Here is a 14,330-nt window from a genome sequence, read left to right on the forward strand (position 1 = left end):
AGTGATTTTCTGCACGTTTTGCTGAGCTGCAATGCAACTGCAGGTGTTTTGGGGTGCCATTCAGTCCATGACTGGCACTACATCGCACCTATGCATGTAACACATAATCACAGCCCGACAGTTTCAATGTGGTTTTAAGCATTCCCTAATCAAAAAAAACCCTTTCACTTCAGATACTCTAGAGAAACTGTAATTTGTAAATACTTGAATAGAGATATTTCTAGGGACACATCTCCAAAAAAGACAGTTGGTGACAACATAGAAAGGTTTAATGCAGCAGTTGGTATATTTTTCAGAGGCCTGTAATATAATTTTGTTGTGCTTTACAGCATTTAGCTCTCAATGCTAACACTACCTACAGTCATCCAGTACCACCTACCAACTGTCCTTCATTTGGAGGGACTGGTCCTCATTTGGAATCAAATCCATCTGTCCCTCTTTCCACCCCAGTTGTCCCTCTTTTTGGTTTGATGCACAGATATCTATGAAAATGTTCTATTTAACAACCAAAGCTGTTATTCTGCACTGAAACCTTCATTCTATCTCTTAGGCCCCTTTCAGACGAGCGGTCCGATCAGGTCCGCCTGTCAGTTTTTCAGCCGGACCCAATCGGACGCTCTATGCAAGTCTATGGGCAGCCGGGTTTAAATGGATGAGCGTCTGTTTACACCGGGTTAGCCCCGGACGGGGCTCGATTCAGTAAAACAGATGGATCATTTATCCGTTTCGATGGACAGGATAGTGCCAGACCAGAGGTAATCTGATGTAAATGGACACATGTCTGTTTACATCAGATTTCCCATAGACACACATGGGGTCTGGTACTTTCAGTTGCGATGGAGGAAAAAACTGTATGGACACGGATGTCACAGCGGTGACATCTGCTCCGTATCGCTCCGTATCGCTCTAATCAGGAGAGGATCTGTTGACGGATCCTCTTCTGATTGGCCTGTGTGAAAGTGGCCTTAATTATCATGTTAGCTTTTATGAAAAGCCAGTATTAAGGAAAACTAATGGTGGAAAAAAAAACAGTTCTGGGTTTAACCAATCATTTTTGTCATATAAATTCCTACTGGTCTGCATAACTGGGCGCATAGCAGGGGGGTGACCATTGACTAAATACGTTTTGCTGGAAGGTGTCTCTCTATCGTTTCTGAAAAAGTTGGGGGGTATGTAGAACCTGCAATGATGGCATCTCTGTATGACTAGTGGACAGTCTATCTGATACAGCAAATGCTATGGATGGAAAATCTTCAAGAAAATCTATACTGAGAGAAATATGGATGCTGCCACTGCTGACCTCCTTCTGAAAATGCTAGTTACCTTGCCGTCACTGGCCTGGAATAAGCAAGCAAATCGTATAAGTCAGAGCTCCTATTCTACATACTTGTTCTAGGTCCATCACTCAGAATGTAAGTCACTATATCAGCATTACAGTTAGGGAAGTAGTACTTGTAGAGGACCTCGGGTATGACCATACTGTACATTATGTAGATGTGTTATCATAAAAATAATCTGGTTATATCCTCACAACTATTTTTATGTACATGAGTAACAGGCAAAATGTACAATTAAATTCCTTACAATTGCACTTGACATGAGTGATTTTACAACAGTGCATCCTTTCTAGTAAATAGGTGTGTCAGTGAGGGTATGTTCAGGCCTCTAGTGAGTAACCCTCCTAGTATTTTATCTCCCGCATGCTGATATAAGGTGGGGTCGTGCTATGTCAGAGCAGATGCTAACTATTCACATTTTCATTCTGCTGGAGATATGCCAGGAGAATATCAAGATAAGAAAGCGTTATATCAACATTACATGAAGAAAAACAGCAAACAAAAATGTCTTCCATGCCAAAAACATTCAGTGATTATTTTTCTAGTACAGTTTATAAAATGATAAGTGATAACAAATTGGTGGCCATGAGGGTTTTAGACCTTTGTTCCTTACTATTTTATAAACTAGTTGTATTAAGGATGGGTTCTTGTAGTACCAATTAAAAGTTCCCCAAAAAAGACTACATTTTACATTAGAATGCTGATGTAGTGAACATTTGGAGATGCTAACGCATACATAATCTGTTGATAGGTATCCCCGTAATCCTAACTTCAGCTAAATGTTTTCATTTTGGATCAAGTAGGGGATGTTTAAAATTTTGTAACTAGTATCGTGAACTTGTAAGCCTTTCTAAAGTTATTTCCTGTCCTATATAGTTAATTTATGAAGGTCACACTATATGGTATTATTTATAAAATGTATATTAGTGTTTCCCAGTGGGTTTCATTATTTTTAGTTAAGGTTGTTATTGCTGTCATTGGAAAAAAACAGCCAGAGCAGCCCTAACGCATCTGGTGTGAATGGGCCCTTAAACTTCATTAGTGACTATCTTGTAGTTGCTTAGGGACTTTCACAGAGCTGCAATGAGACACTTATACAATAATGCTACAAGTACAAGAAAATCTCACTACTTTTAACCATCGACAGAACAATGCAGCATAATTGCAGGTTTTGATCTCTTTCTCATACATACCTCCTTTGGGGGAAGGGAGATGATGGCTTTCCTTATGGGGCCCTCCAATGCAGCACTAGAGGGCTTCAGAGCCTTTTGAAAACACTCATTTTCTCACAATAACACCTCTAAAAACACAGCTTTGAAAAGAATAGGGAATGACACATGTAGCATTTTTAGTAACTTTCCACAGTCTGCTATTGAAAACTGGAGGACAGTCTGGCAGGTTTTAACAGCCAAGTGACTTCTGCGTAAAGCACTTATACAATTGCCTGGCATGTAAACCACAACTGGCATAGTTAGCAAAATTCAGCTGATAAAATCACAAATATTTAATAGCAAGTCTTCAATCACTAGCTGATACCACTAGGCAGAAATAGTATTTATAAAAGTTTAGAAGAAAATGTATTTCCATGTGTTTATAGATACAGTATGAAATGCAATCATAAAGTTTAATGTGTGTTTACATGATACAAAGTTTCAGTATGATAAAAAGGCTTTTATTGCAAAAACAAAGAAAGAAACACAAAGGGTAGGTAACAAGAGGACAAATGCAGCTTTGGCGGTTTCTACGGATTGTCAACTTCATCCAGTTTGTGCAATCATCACCACTGAAGATCACGCTGGCAAGCTGAATTTTTCCAAAGGTCAGTGTCGTCCCTAGCTTTTTTGCCACCTGAGGCGCCCGGGGAGGGGTGGTGACGCCGCCCATGTCGCTGGTTGTCAGTAGCTGGGTGGGACGCCGGCCAAAGCATCCAAGGTTGCTAAGAACTGAGTGAGGAAATGTGTATAGCCCTCACATCTCCACACCCGTCTCTTAGCAACCTGGGACGGTCTGGTCAGAAAGGGGCGGCAGGCACGCTGCAAACATTCCCCCCATGTGACCCAAAGAGATGCCACCTGAGGCAACAGCCTTAGACTGCCTCATCAAACAGACAGCCCTGCCAAAGGTTCGTATCAGCTTTCTTGGTGTGCCACCATAGGATGCATGTTCACATATAATCAAGACCAATCTAGTCTGTGTGAGTTTACAGATTTGTCTAGAGAAAGCAAAAATGAAATAGACCAGTATGTGTTTTTCACTGTTTGCTATTATACAGAAAGACAGGAAAAAATGTCTTCAAGGATCTTTACACCATTAATATTTTTTTTCCAGAGCTCCACTAAGACGATAATGACCCATATGATGTAAGTGCCAGTGTTCATATGAACATTGGGCAAGGGGCAATGTGACGTGACACTGTTTTGAACCAACATCTCCATGTCATCTCCATGTCATACTTTCATGACATTGGTTCAATCATATATGAAACATTACATACTGTATTTCTATGTATTAAGGAATAGATATTAAAGCTGAAACCCAGTTGAGTTTAACTGAACAGCCTGCAATGAACTATATAAAACTCAGATCACAGCCTGGAAGCCAGAAAATGGACATTCACCAGGAGGACTGATGTGTGAGAATAATCATGGTCTCTAGTGGTCTCCGATCCAAACAGCGCCACATGATTATTATTTCATAACAACCAGTCTTACATACAAATGTCTGGAATACTTTCAGGGTTATTCACAAAAGGGTGACTTATTTTTTACAGGTAAAAGGGTGAAGAGTTTGGAGAAAGCAGGAGAAGTGATCAATCTAGGACAACATAGCAGATATGGGAAAATTCTCCAATTCAGCTCACTTTCCTGTTCATGTTGTCATAGATTGTTCACTTCTCCTGTCTTCTCCAAACTCTTCACCCTTTTGTGAATAACCCTGTATATGTCTTTCAGGTATAAAATACGTATGACATATGCACCAATAGGTTATGTATGGGTACACCCTCTGATATACACATACAAATTTTATTCAAATATTAAGCTCAAAGTAATGTATATGTTTTATAACTGGGAAGATTCTATATCAAGGTCTTACAAAGAATACCCATGAAAACAGGAATTCTGAGGCCCGCTTTTTACAGAAGGTAATAAAAAGGGATCTTTTGAAAGTGCACTACCATTCACTAAACCTTTTAACGTGTATGACTCAGTGAAATAATATTTCTCAGTATATCATGGTCATTACTTCTATAGTAAAAGAAAACGGGGATCAAGACTCAACATGATGCAGAATTATATATAGGTCACTTGTGGTGAAAAGAACAAAGCTATGTGCGTACATGGTAGGAATCTAATCAACTATCTGTTGAAAATGACTCATTCCACACAACTGATTAACTGGTGCCTAGACTAGACATTAACCTAAAGGAACTTTTACAGGCAATCCAAGCATCTCTGCACAGTCAACACCGGTAAGAGGACATCACTGACCACCCAGGTTCCTTTAAACTGTTCTCTCTAACAGGCTCCATTCACACCTAAGCATGAGCCTAGGCAGGGAATTCAGAGGATTTTTTTCTGCAAGTTCGTTCACACATTTTTCAATCATTTTAATGCATGACTTTATTACAAGAGAAGAATCATGAGATTTTGCCCCCATAGACTTTCTTTTAAATAGGAGCACCTAGAAAACGCGCATAAACACATTTGCAGGCATTCCTATTAAAGTCTATGAGGCCAAAATGCACAATTCTGCCCCTAAAGAAGCTCATGTGTGACTAGGGGCCATTGAAAACAATAGTATTTCTCTTGTTGAGCATTAACATGCTTAGTCCACAAAATGCCTAGGTGTGAATTGGGCCTACTAAACCATGATCAATTCAAGGTTGGTAATGGGCAAGGCAACAGAGTAGGCAAATGCAGGCAGATAGAAGTTGGGTCCAGGTAGAGGTCGGCAATGGGCAAGGCAACAGCGTAGTCAGATTTAGGCAGATGGTTGTAGGCAGGCAGCAAGCAGAAGAGTGGTCAAGTCGGGCCAGGTCAGCTGCAAACAGGCAACTCAAATGTATAAAGCTCTCTTACAACACGCAGGGGACCTGGAAAAAACCCCCCAGCACCAGCCACTTCCAGGGCGGTATTTAAATACACCTAGATCAGGAGACACACTTGAGGAATTCCTTGGATTTTGGGAGAACCATTAGAGGAACTGGCAGAAATCCTGCAGAGTACCATTAGAAGTCTGGCAGGGATTCTGGAAATCCAGGCAGGCATTCTGCAAATCCTATTAACATGACTGAAAGTACTATAACAAGGTCTTAGATGAAAAGGAGTTGGAGAAACCCTTAAAAGAAATCATATTCATGTAGTAAAATGCAGTCATTCCACCAGACCTATAAAAACACCTTTTAACTAAATTATTTGATTGAATGGGTTACAGTAGAGAAATAAGTTTTTCTATAGACAAACATTGTATTTTACAATGTCTAATTGTAATATACAGTAAAATATTTTGTATGCTACAGTTGTAGGTTCAGACAAGAAGTTAAGGTCTGAGAGTGACCCGGGCTGTCCTGCCAATCAGTCATTGGGAACCCCAGAATCTGCCTTCCCCTTAGCATCATCTAACTCTCTGCACAGCAAACCTCAGACTGTGAGTGGAAGGTCCAGTACTGTGGCCAGTACCAGTACTGCCACCCCCAACGGTGGGATTTTGCTGAGAAGAGAACATACTAAATAGAGTGATTATCTCATCAGTGATGTGCTGCATCTTAAAGCCCAACTCCACCCTCCTTTATCCAGTGCCAGTAAGTGGTTATTCTCTATGACTATCCGCAGCTCAATGTATGCAGCAGATTTCTAACGGAAGGAAGAAGCACCAGAGGTAGCAAAGACTGCTCCAGACCCAGACAGACTGGACAGCAAATACAAGTATTTTTTAAAAATAAAGGTGCTTTGGTTTAACATGCTCTTATCATTTAATGGCCAGTTAAGGTAGTCAAACCTAGATAACCAGAAACTAGCATATGTATGCCTAAGGACAATAACAACCTGTGGTAATAACCTGTTTTGTGAACATTAAATATGGAATTGAACAAATGAAGAATGTATATGACCACATATGACCATTATCTGATTGCTGAAATTAAAGCCTATGCCATGTGACAAGTTGCTCAGGTATGGTTAGGCCTGATTCAGATATAACCACCTGGCCAAAGATATAACCACCTGGCCAAAGCTGGTTGGATCAGTCCATGTATAGTCAGAATAATCAAAGAAACAGCAATGCAAATAAATAGTCTAGGAAAGCTATTTGTTTCTGTGAATTTTTGGCCAAATGGGGGAATTATTTAATGTCAATGGAGCCCCCTAGGGCAGCTTTGCTCAGTCATTAGAGTATAAAGGGACTGGATGAGTTAGGAAACCTTGTCTGACTGGTGCTTTCTCAAGATGCACCAACACTGGAATGGAGTATGAAGCAGCATTTCCCCCTGCTTTTCTATCTCTGTGTATGGTCACACATTGAACACAAAAGTAAGTAAAACAACTTCCAATATGAACTTGGCAAGGTCAATGAGCAACTGTCCAGAGAAATATCATAAAAGGATCAACCGATAATATGAATATGATTTCAGTCTGCATGAATAGGTCAGGTTAGGTCACTACTTGGCTCACTCTCCCTGACCTACTCTCACATCTCATGACTGCTAAGTGAGGTCACCCATAACACTGAGACACAAAGGTGAAAGGAAGTGAGGCCAAGTCAGTATTTGAAGTCTGCCCTTGACTTTGGGACTCCAAGGGTGATCCAGAAGCTAAATGAGGCCAGATGCAGCCACATGGAGCTGCCTACTAAACCACTACAGGGGCACTTTACTCTAGTGGCCATGACTAGAGGTAAACTTTAACAAAAATAAGTGCTTGTCAAAAGTGCACTGAGGGTTGTATAAACTGAAAATTAGAGAGGTCTAACAATATTTGTTGTTTCACACTTGAAAACTATATAATATCTTTTCATCATGACAGAGGAGTAATGGCCGGGCTAGGGCACACCTTTGCTTAACAAGGCAGATGCAGAATTTGGGGAAGAGAGTGGTAAGACTTCACTGCATTTGATAAATGAGTAGGGTGGAAAACATTTAAGTAACTATGAAAAACCATGTAATAATACCACTGTGACTGCCAATAAAAAAAAAACCTTTGTAAATGTATTTGGATTGATTTTGTTAAATCAGCAACTTTCACATCACATGGTAGAACATGGCAGTGTAGCTAGAAATTTTGAACTATTAGACCAGAGGATTGTAATGACTCACCCCAAATGGCATTTTGACCCATTTTCCAGACCACAAACCATAAAATAAAAACATCTGGTCTAATGCATTCAATGGGCAAAATATTGAGACGCCATTCTTTCGGGGGGAGAAACCCCTTGACTTATTGAAAGCTGGCCATACACTGTTAGAATATTGTCCAATTCACAGGAATCAGATGGAATTCTTACAGTAGGTGGCCCTGCCGGCTTGACAAAAGTCGATTACTACATCAATTTTTGTTGAAGGGGTTGAAAATTGTCGGCGGAGCAGGGACTGTAGCTAATCAGTTGAAGTCATTGTTCATGCATTCTGGCAGCGGCGGGTGTCTGTTTAGCATGGATGGAGGATTCTGTCAGTTTTTTTTTATTGTTCCGCCTACAGACTGAATAGTGTATGGCCAACTTAATGGATTGTTGCTTTTCCTTTGAAGAAAAGGAAACAATCCTCTTTCATTGCAGAGATTTCCACGAAGGATCTTGTTCAACCAACACTGATTTTTTTTTTTAGATATGGGTGCAACCTGGTGGGCTACATTACTAACTGGTTTCTAACATCTCTCCAGTGATTCCAGCAAAATGTTTGCTGCTCAAATCCCCTCCCTTACTCTTTTTTTCCCCATCATAGAGACTGTAGCAAGAAGTGTGAGACTCCCCCAGCTGCAATCTCTCTGGCAGTAAATAAACAGTGTTATAATGACTGCCTGGAAATGGACATAGCCAATGGGTAGACCTGGAGAGATTCCCCTGCCACTGACAGATAAGGTGCTGAATGAGTTTTGGATTAACTAATGTACATCTTTACAGATGGATACTGCTGTCTGGTGCTGCCAGTGCCATAATGTGTCTACAGTCTGCAGATATCACTATGGTATACAAAGGCTGTAATGCCACAAAGTTAACTGCAGCTTATATCTTATGTCCAATCGGCACAAACCCACATTTTTGTGCTCATGGAGAAATTCTGTCAGCTGACCTTCACTCTCCTACCCATAGACCTAAATACAAGGTATATTCACAGCCAAGTGTATTCTAAGGCATCAGCATCACCAAGTCGGAAACCGAACAGTAGGAATGATTTATTTTCCTGTTTGCAACATGCTTTTTTGTGGATTCTTTCCGCTAGTGATATGTTGAAATGCCCAGTGGCATTCTCTGATTGGACGTAGAGTGGCGATGCCACAAGGGGAAGTAGCTCAGCACAGTGGCTGTTCCAGGACCCAGAAGATCACTGTACGACACATGTAGTAGATGCGGGTACTGCAGTATTTTACAGGATCTCTATGGTCCTGTGAGAGATAAATTGTATTTACTTACATTGTGTCATGCAGGATCAATTTACGTATATAATAAAAATGATATAGGTGTAAGATATTTTAGTCAAGCTCTGGACATTGTTTTACATATTCTTTACAAGCAGTAAATAAGCTTTAAAACTGATCTCTGTAGCTGCAGGCACTGTAAAGCAATTCAACCCCAAAGTCCACAGCAGAAGCAGGGAAGAGGAAGAAAGAGGGGGTGTCAGGGGGAGGGGAGTAGCTTGCCTTGCTGTGCCTGTGTGTTTGTGGAGACACACACAGATTACTAGCACACACAAGGGTGGCTCCATAGGGCACTGCAAGGGAAAGGAGTCACCCTAAACAGGATATCAGGGCCAGTGCTCAGAGGACCAGCTGATTTTGCTGGAAACTAAAACTTTTAAACATCAAGCAGCAGCATCCGTTGTAAGTGATGTAATCAGTATTTGAAATAACCTTCTGACATTAATATCTCTTCAAGTGCTGTGAACTTTAAGAATGAATTGCTCAACAGTGCCTGCAACCGCAAAGGTTGGTGAGGGGTTGTTTTAAAGCTCATTTACTGCTTATTAAGAATAGTGAAATGCTTGAATGTCTATAATCTAGCCACAGGGGTTCAGGGCTCTCCCCCTTCCTCAGTTAAAGCAGTCTTACCCCCTAGAAGCTTGTTATATGGTAGAGTGGGGAAGTGGCAGCCTTTATCAATACTTTTTGCTTGTGGTGTGAATCAGAATGAGAAACATCCTGAATGTAGCTGGATTCTGAGATGGCACTGCCAGCTGCCAATTCTAAGCTGGCAATATGCACATTTGCAAGTAATGTTTCAGCATGCAGAAGTTAAGAAAGCTTTGAGAAAGTTGGTTGCTTGACTATCCCACTGTGAAACAAGGCTCTGGGGTGGTGCTTTTGAAACACTTTGGCATTAAAAGAGGGATGGAGATGTCAGATATACCAGATGAAACTCAAATTGCATTGCTAGTGGTGTGCCTCCTGCATAAGCTACAGTGAATTCCAACTATACTGCCCCCCTTTCAAGATGATTCCCTATGCTGAGGTAGCACATAGCTAAGAACAGTTATGGGTGCAGACAGATTGGATGGATAGAGCATACAAATTGAATTTATTGCACTGCACTTTCCCAGGAGTGTCTGGTTCAAGGAAAATGCAGATGAGATGAAGTAGTTACTTCAAAAACTAATTTATAATGCATCCTGCAAGCATATTACACGAGGGCAATGTTACAAAAATGTTAGACAAGAATTATTGAACAAATAAATGGAGAAGAGTTAACAATCATATGCATTCAATATCCAATGACTTGGAATGCAAGAGATGCTTATAGTAAAGACTCCAAATGCACACAGAAATTCAAATTATTACTGGAACAATTCAAAGAAAACATTTAGCTGTAGGGGACTTGGCGGAATACCTGGACCAGTACCGAAAGCATGGAGCTAGCGCTTGCTGCAAAATGAAAAAATGCCAATGAAATAAGTTTCAAATGAATTTCATTATGTACTGAATAACTACGTAAATGGAGTCGCCATGCAGCTTTTACAAGACACATAGCCCTGTTGTTGAGCCTCATGTCTCTGGTTAGTTAGGACAAGGAGACCAAAGAAAAGCTCCCTGTCCTAATGGAAGATCCTCCAAGTGGCCTCCCTCTCCTCCTTTTCCGCCCACAATGGCTCTCCTCATTCACTATTCCCTCTTCTCTGCACCCTTTCTTCTCTGGTAGACTTCTCGGTAGCATTTTTAAACTTGCCCTTTGACATGTCATTAAGGCCTAATAACATAAATCACACTGTTGGTCATAAAACAGTAAAACAACACTTATAAAAATACACTTGGAATGGCATTGAGGCTTTGACTTAGGATGTAGGACTTCTCTCCTCCAAAGCCTCTCACTGTACTGCTCGTTATCCCTCCCCTCTCTCTACCCTTCTGTCACCCTCTACTTGGACTGCACTCTACTATATGACATCAACCTCTGTCCAAGTAGGTTTCCTCCAGAAAAATAGTTCACAGTATTTTATAATGAATGCCAGACTGGATGTTGGCAGCAATTTTCTTATGCACAAACGTTAACATCCCATACATACTGATTTAGTTACAGTTTCATAATTTTCACTTTGAGTATCAGTTATATCATAAACAGTACTCAACTGCGTTGTTGCAAATTCCCTAATACGGCTACAATCAACTTAAGGGTCAGTTTTGAAATACTAAAGGGTGTGAAAAACAGGTCTGTGGGCTCCAGCAATCGAAATCCAGTTTTAGCTTTCAATCTCTAATTTGTGCTGGAAAATGGTATCCAAGGAGTTGTAATTGGCTTTAGCTGATCTCTTTATTTATCCGAGTTTTATCTTTTGCACTGAGTCTTCCACTCTAATTTTTTACCACTTTTCTTCCTGTTTGAAAATAGAAATCCTCAATTGTGCTTTCACAATACTGCCAGCACCCAACCCAACCCCCTCCTCCCCAACCCTCAGTTTCTTGCTGGATCCTTTTCTTCTTCTTTGCTCACTCTAAACACTGAATCTTTTCCAGAGAGCACAATTCCAGATTTTAACAGGATTCATGTGTGACCTCAGATTTCAGGGAGAGCCCAGAACGGCTTCTCCAGGAAAAAAAAAGGGAGGGAGGGGAAGGAGCAAAGGGTTTCAAGGGGGAAAAGAGTGCACAGCAATATTGATACATTCGGACTCACTCAATAATCAGGATAGAGAGCAAATCAGAAAAAGTGGTAAAAATATAGCATCATACTTTTGTTTGGGGAAGTTAGACCGCTGAGCGATAAGTTTGGTTGCTCTGGGCTACCGTTCTCTATTATAGCTTGAATGGGATAATTTATGCCTGAATTCATAAAGGGTGGATATACACAAATAATGACCAATTGATGGATAGACAGATGCAAAAATAAGGTCACTTACCTCTGGGCTGAACTTGGCAATACTGGATTTGAATATCGTGCAGAGCAGGAGCCATATCCAGACAGTCCTTAAAGAGTCCATCCTGAGGGTCAGGGACTGCACACAAGTCTTTGATACTATTGGAGGTGGGGAGTTGGAGACCTCACAAGATTATGGATCTTTAGTCCTATGCTCTCCCACCTCCACCCTTTTCAGCTCACTTTCAGATACTGTCTCCTGACCCTCTTCTTTCTTTAATTAGTGTGTTGTTGGTCTTCTTTCACTGTCATTTACTTTTCTTCTCCCCCTCCATCCACTCTTTGTTACCCTCCTCTGTCACACACTCTCTCCAAAGCTACAGAGTATCTCTCTATTTTTTTTTCTGTTCACTCCCTCCCAACTCCCACTTTCCAAGCCTCCTGTGTGCCCTCCCTCTGCTCCCTGCTCCAGACTGCAGACGTGGTCTGCTCTCCCACTATGGTTAGAAGGCTTTTCTTCAATGCTTTCATTATGCCCTCTAGAGGGGAACACAAATAACAAGCTATTCAGCAAACTACAGACCTTTCCCACCTACATCATTCAAAGACAACCAAAGAACAAAGAAAAGACTAATAAAGACAGATTTGACGGGCTTTCGCAAGAATAACGGAATATGTTATGATATTGTTTCATACTCACACATGTTATTTTTCAAATTGAAAAAAGAAAATGTTCAAACTGAAATAAAGCATTGCTAAAAATAAAATAAAATATCCAAGCTTGTGTCTACAAAATGCTGAATTGATGTTCAAATTAAGGAGGTAGTCTACTCAAGGATATTTTAAATTTTGGCACCTCTTACTTTTAAGAAGTGTTACCGCGATCAGTGGGCAAAATGGACCTTCTGACTAGTAAGAATCATTTATGAAAGATGCTCATGTAACGATCCTACTTTTTGAATTTGGTCAGCCAACGTACTTAGTAGTAAATAGCACCGCTACAAGAAAACCTGAGGCCCCTATAGGTTTCATGACATCATCACATTTCATATGATGATACTACCACTGTTACACACAGAAACATTGTCTCATTTGTCATGCTTGAAAAAAAAAAGGGGCCCTATCTGGAACGCCATGAATGTTCCCAGATCACACTTTCTGAAGCAGTGATCCATACACCGGCATTGCTGGGTCTTATGACCGCAAGATTCTCAACCTGTCGTCACTCTGTCACCCAGAAGAAGGGACCCTGCACAAAACATTGGCTGTATGATGCATGTGACAATTTAATAAAAAGTGCTTTACTTCTTGCACACATCATCGAGTGCTGGTGACTTCTATTATTGAAGGTTCTCAACCTGGACACCTTGCTACACATTTGTTACTTATTTACCCTTCACAGATGTTGCACTTTGCACACGTCAGTTATGGATTTTAGATGTAAAATATCTGATTCCAAACTACTGATGTACTGATAATTTGTTTTCAGGGGCATCAGCATCCTGCCCAGCTCCTGGCAACCAGTGACATCAATGAGCTGGCTGGGAGGCCTCCCAGAGCGTCACAGGTTGGTAAGAGCTCTTGGATGCTCTGGCCGGAAAGGGGGCAGCAGACACAAATGCCTCCCCTCCACGTGACGCAATGAGATGCCAACTGAGGCATACACCTCAGGCTAAAACAGTAGAAAGGCATCATGGCACACTCACAAACCAGCATGTAAAACAACTTGTCTCACCACTAAGGATAATAACAGATGTCGTTTGTTTTGCTTGATACACCTCAGGCTGCCTCATCATAGAGACGGTCCTGTTTGTACCCCATACTCTATTCTCAGCAAATGTTGAGCAAATTGTTTCATTCATTATAATAAAGCAATTTCAAACAACATGTGAAAGCAACCAGTGAGCTACTAGTTCCACTCCAAAAATGGAGCAGTGCTAAAATTAGAAAGCTTTATTTACTTTATTCTGAGTATAGTGTCATCCACTGCAGATGGAATCTAGAGAGCATCTTACAAAGTCACCGGAAGTATACTTCCTGAAGTCTTTGCAGCATTACCACATCTTTCTCTCTTTGCTTCCAGCGTCATCATCAAAACAGGGTTATCTCTAATTGTTGGCTGTTAGTAGGATCTTAGTACATCCAAAGCCGGCCATACACTGCTTGAATTATGGCTGAATCCTCCTGACGCAGTCAAAATTTGAGCAATGTGTGGCCCTGTTGGCACCCCTCCATTTGAACAAAGTTCATTTTGCAATGGACTTTTGTCAAAGGAGCCAGTCTGAAAATTCTTAGGCAAAAAGTGACTTCAGCCAATCAGCACACATCTTACAAATTAGCAGTGCACTTCCTGGAATGTGAGTGTGCCTAGGCTCTCCCGTGCCTACAGCCTTATTGCTGTATATCTGCATCATGAGATCTTAGGCCCTTTTGCCTCTGACTGCTATTCTCAGGAGATTTGCGGTGAGATTTGGTGATGTCAATACTGTGCTGCTGACT

At 40.9% G+C, this 14,330-nt stretch overlaps 1 protein-coding gene across 1 annotated transcript in view; it reads right to left on the reverse strand.

The window, feature by feature from the left end:
- MMP14 (matrix metallopeptidase 14) overlaps positions 1-12,230 on the reverse strand; it is a 33,054-nt gene extending 20,824 nt beyond the window's left edge. Inside the window, exon 1 of the mRNA XM_018556133.1 lies at positions 11,875-12,230. Coding sequence (XP_018411635.1) covers positions 11,875-11,955 — 81 coding nt within the window. The 5' untranslated portion in view covers positions 11,956-12,230. The remainder of the gene's footprint in view (positions 1-11,874) is intronic.
- Positions 12,231-14,330: the final 2,100 nt, after the last annotated feature.

This window comes from Nanorana parkeri, unplaced genomic scaffold (genome assembly GCF_000935625.1).
Source record: "Nanorana parkeri isolate BGI_ZX_2015 unplaced genomic scaffold, ASM93562v1 scaffold225, whole genome shotgun sequence".
In the NCBI taxonomy this organism is placed as follows: Eukaryota; Metazoa; Chordata; class Amphibia; order Anura; family Dicroglossidae; genus Nanorana; species Nanorana parkeri.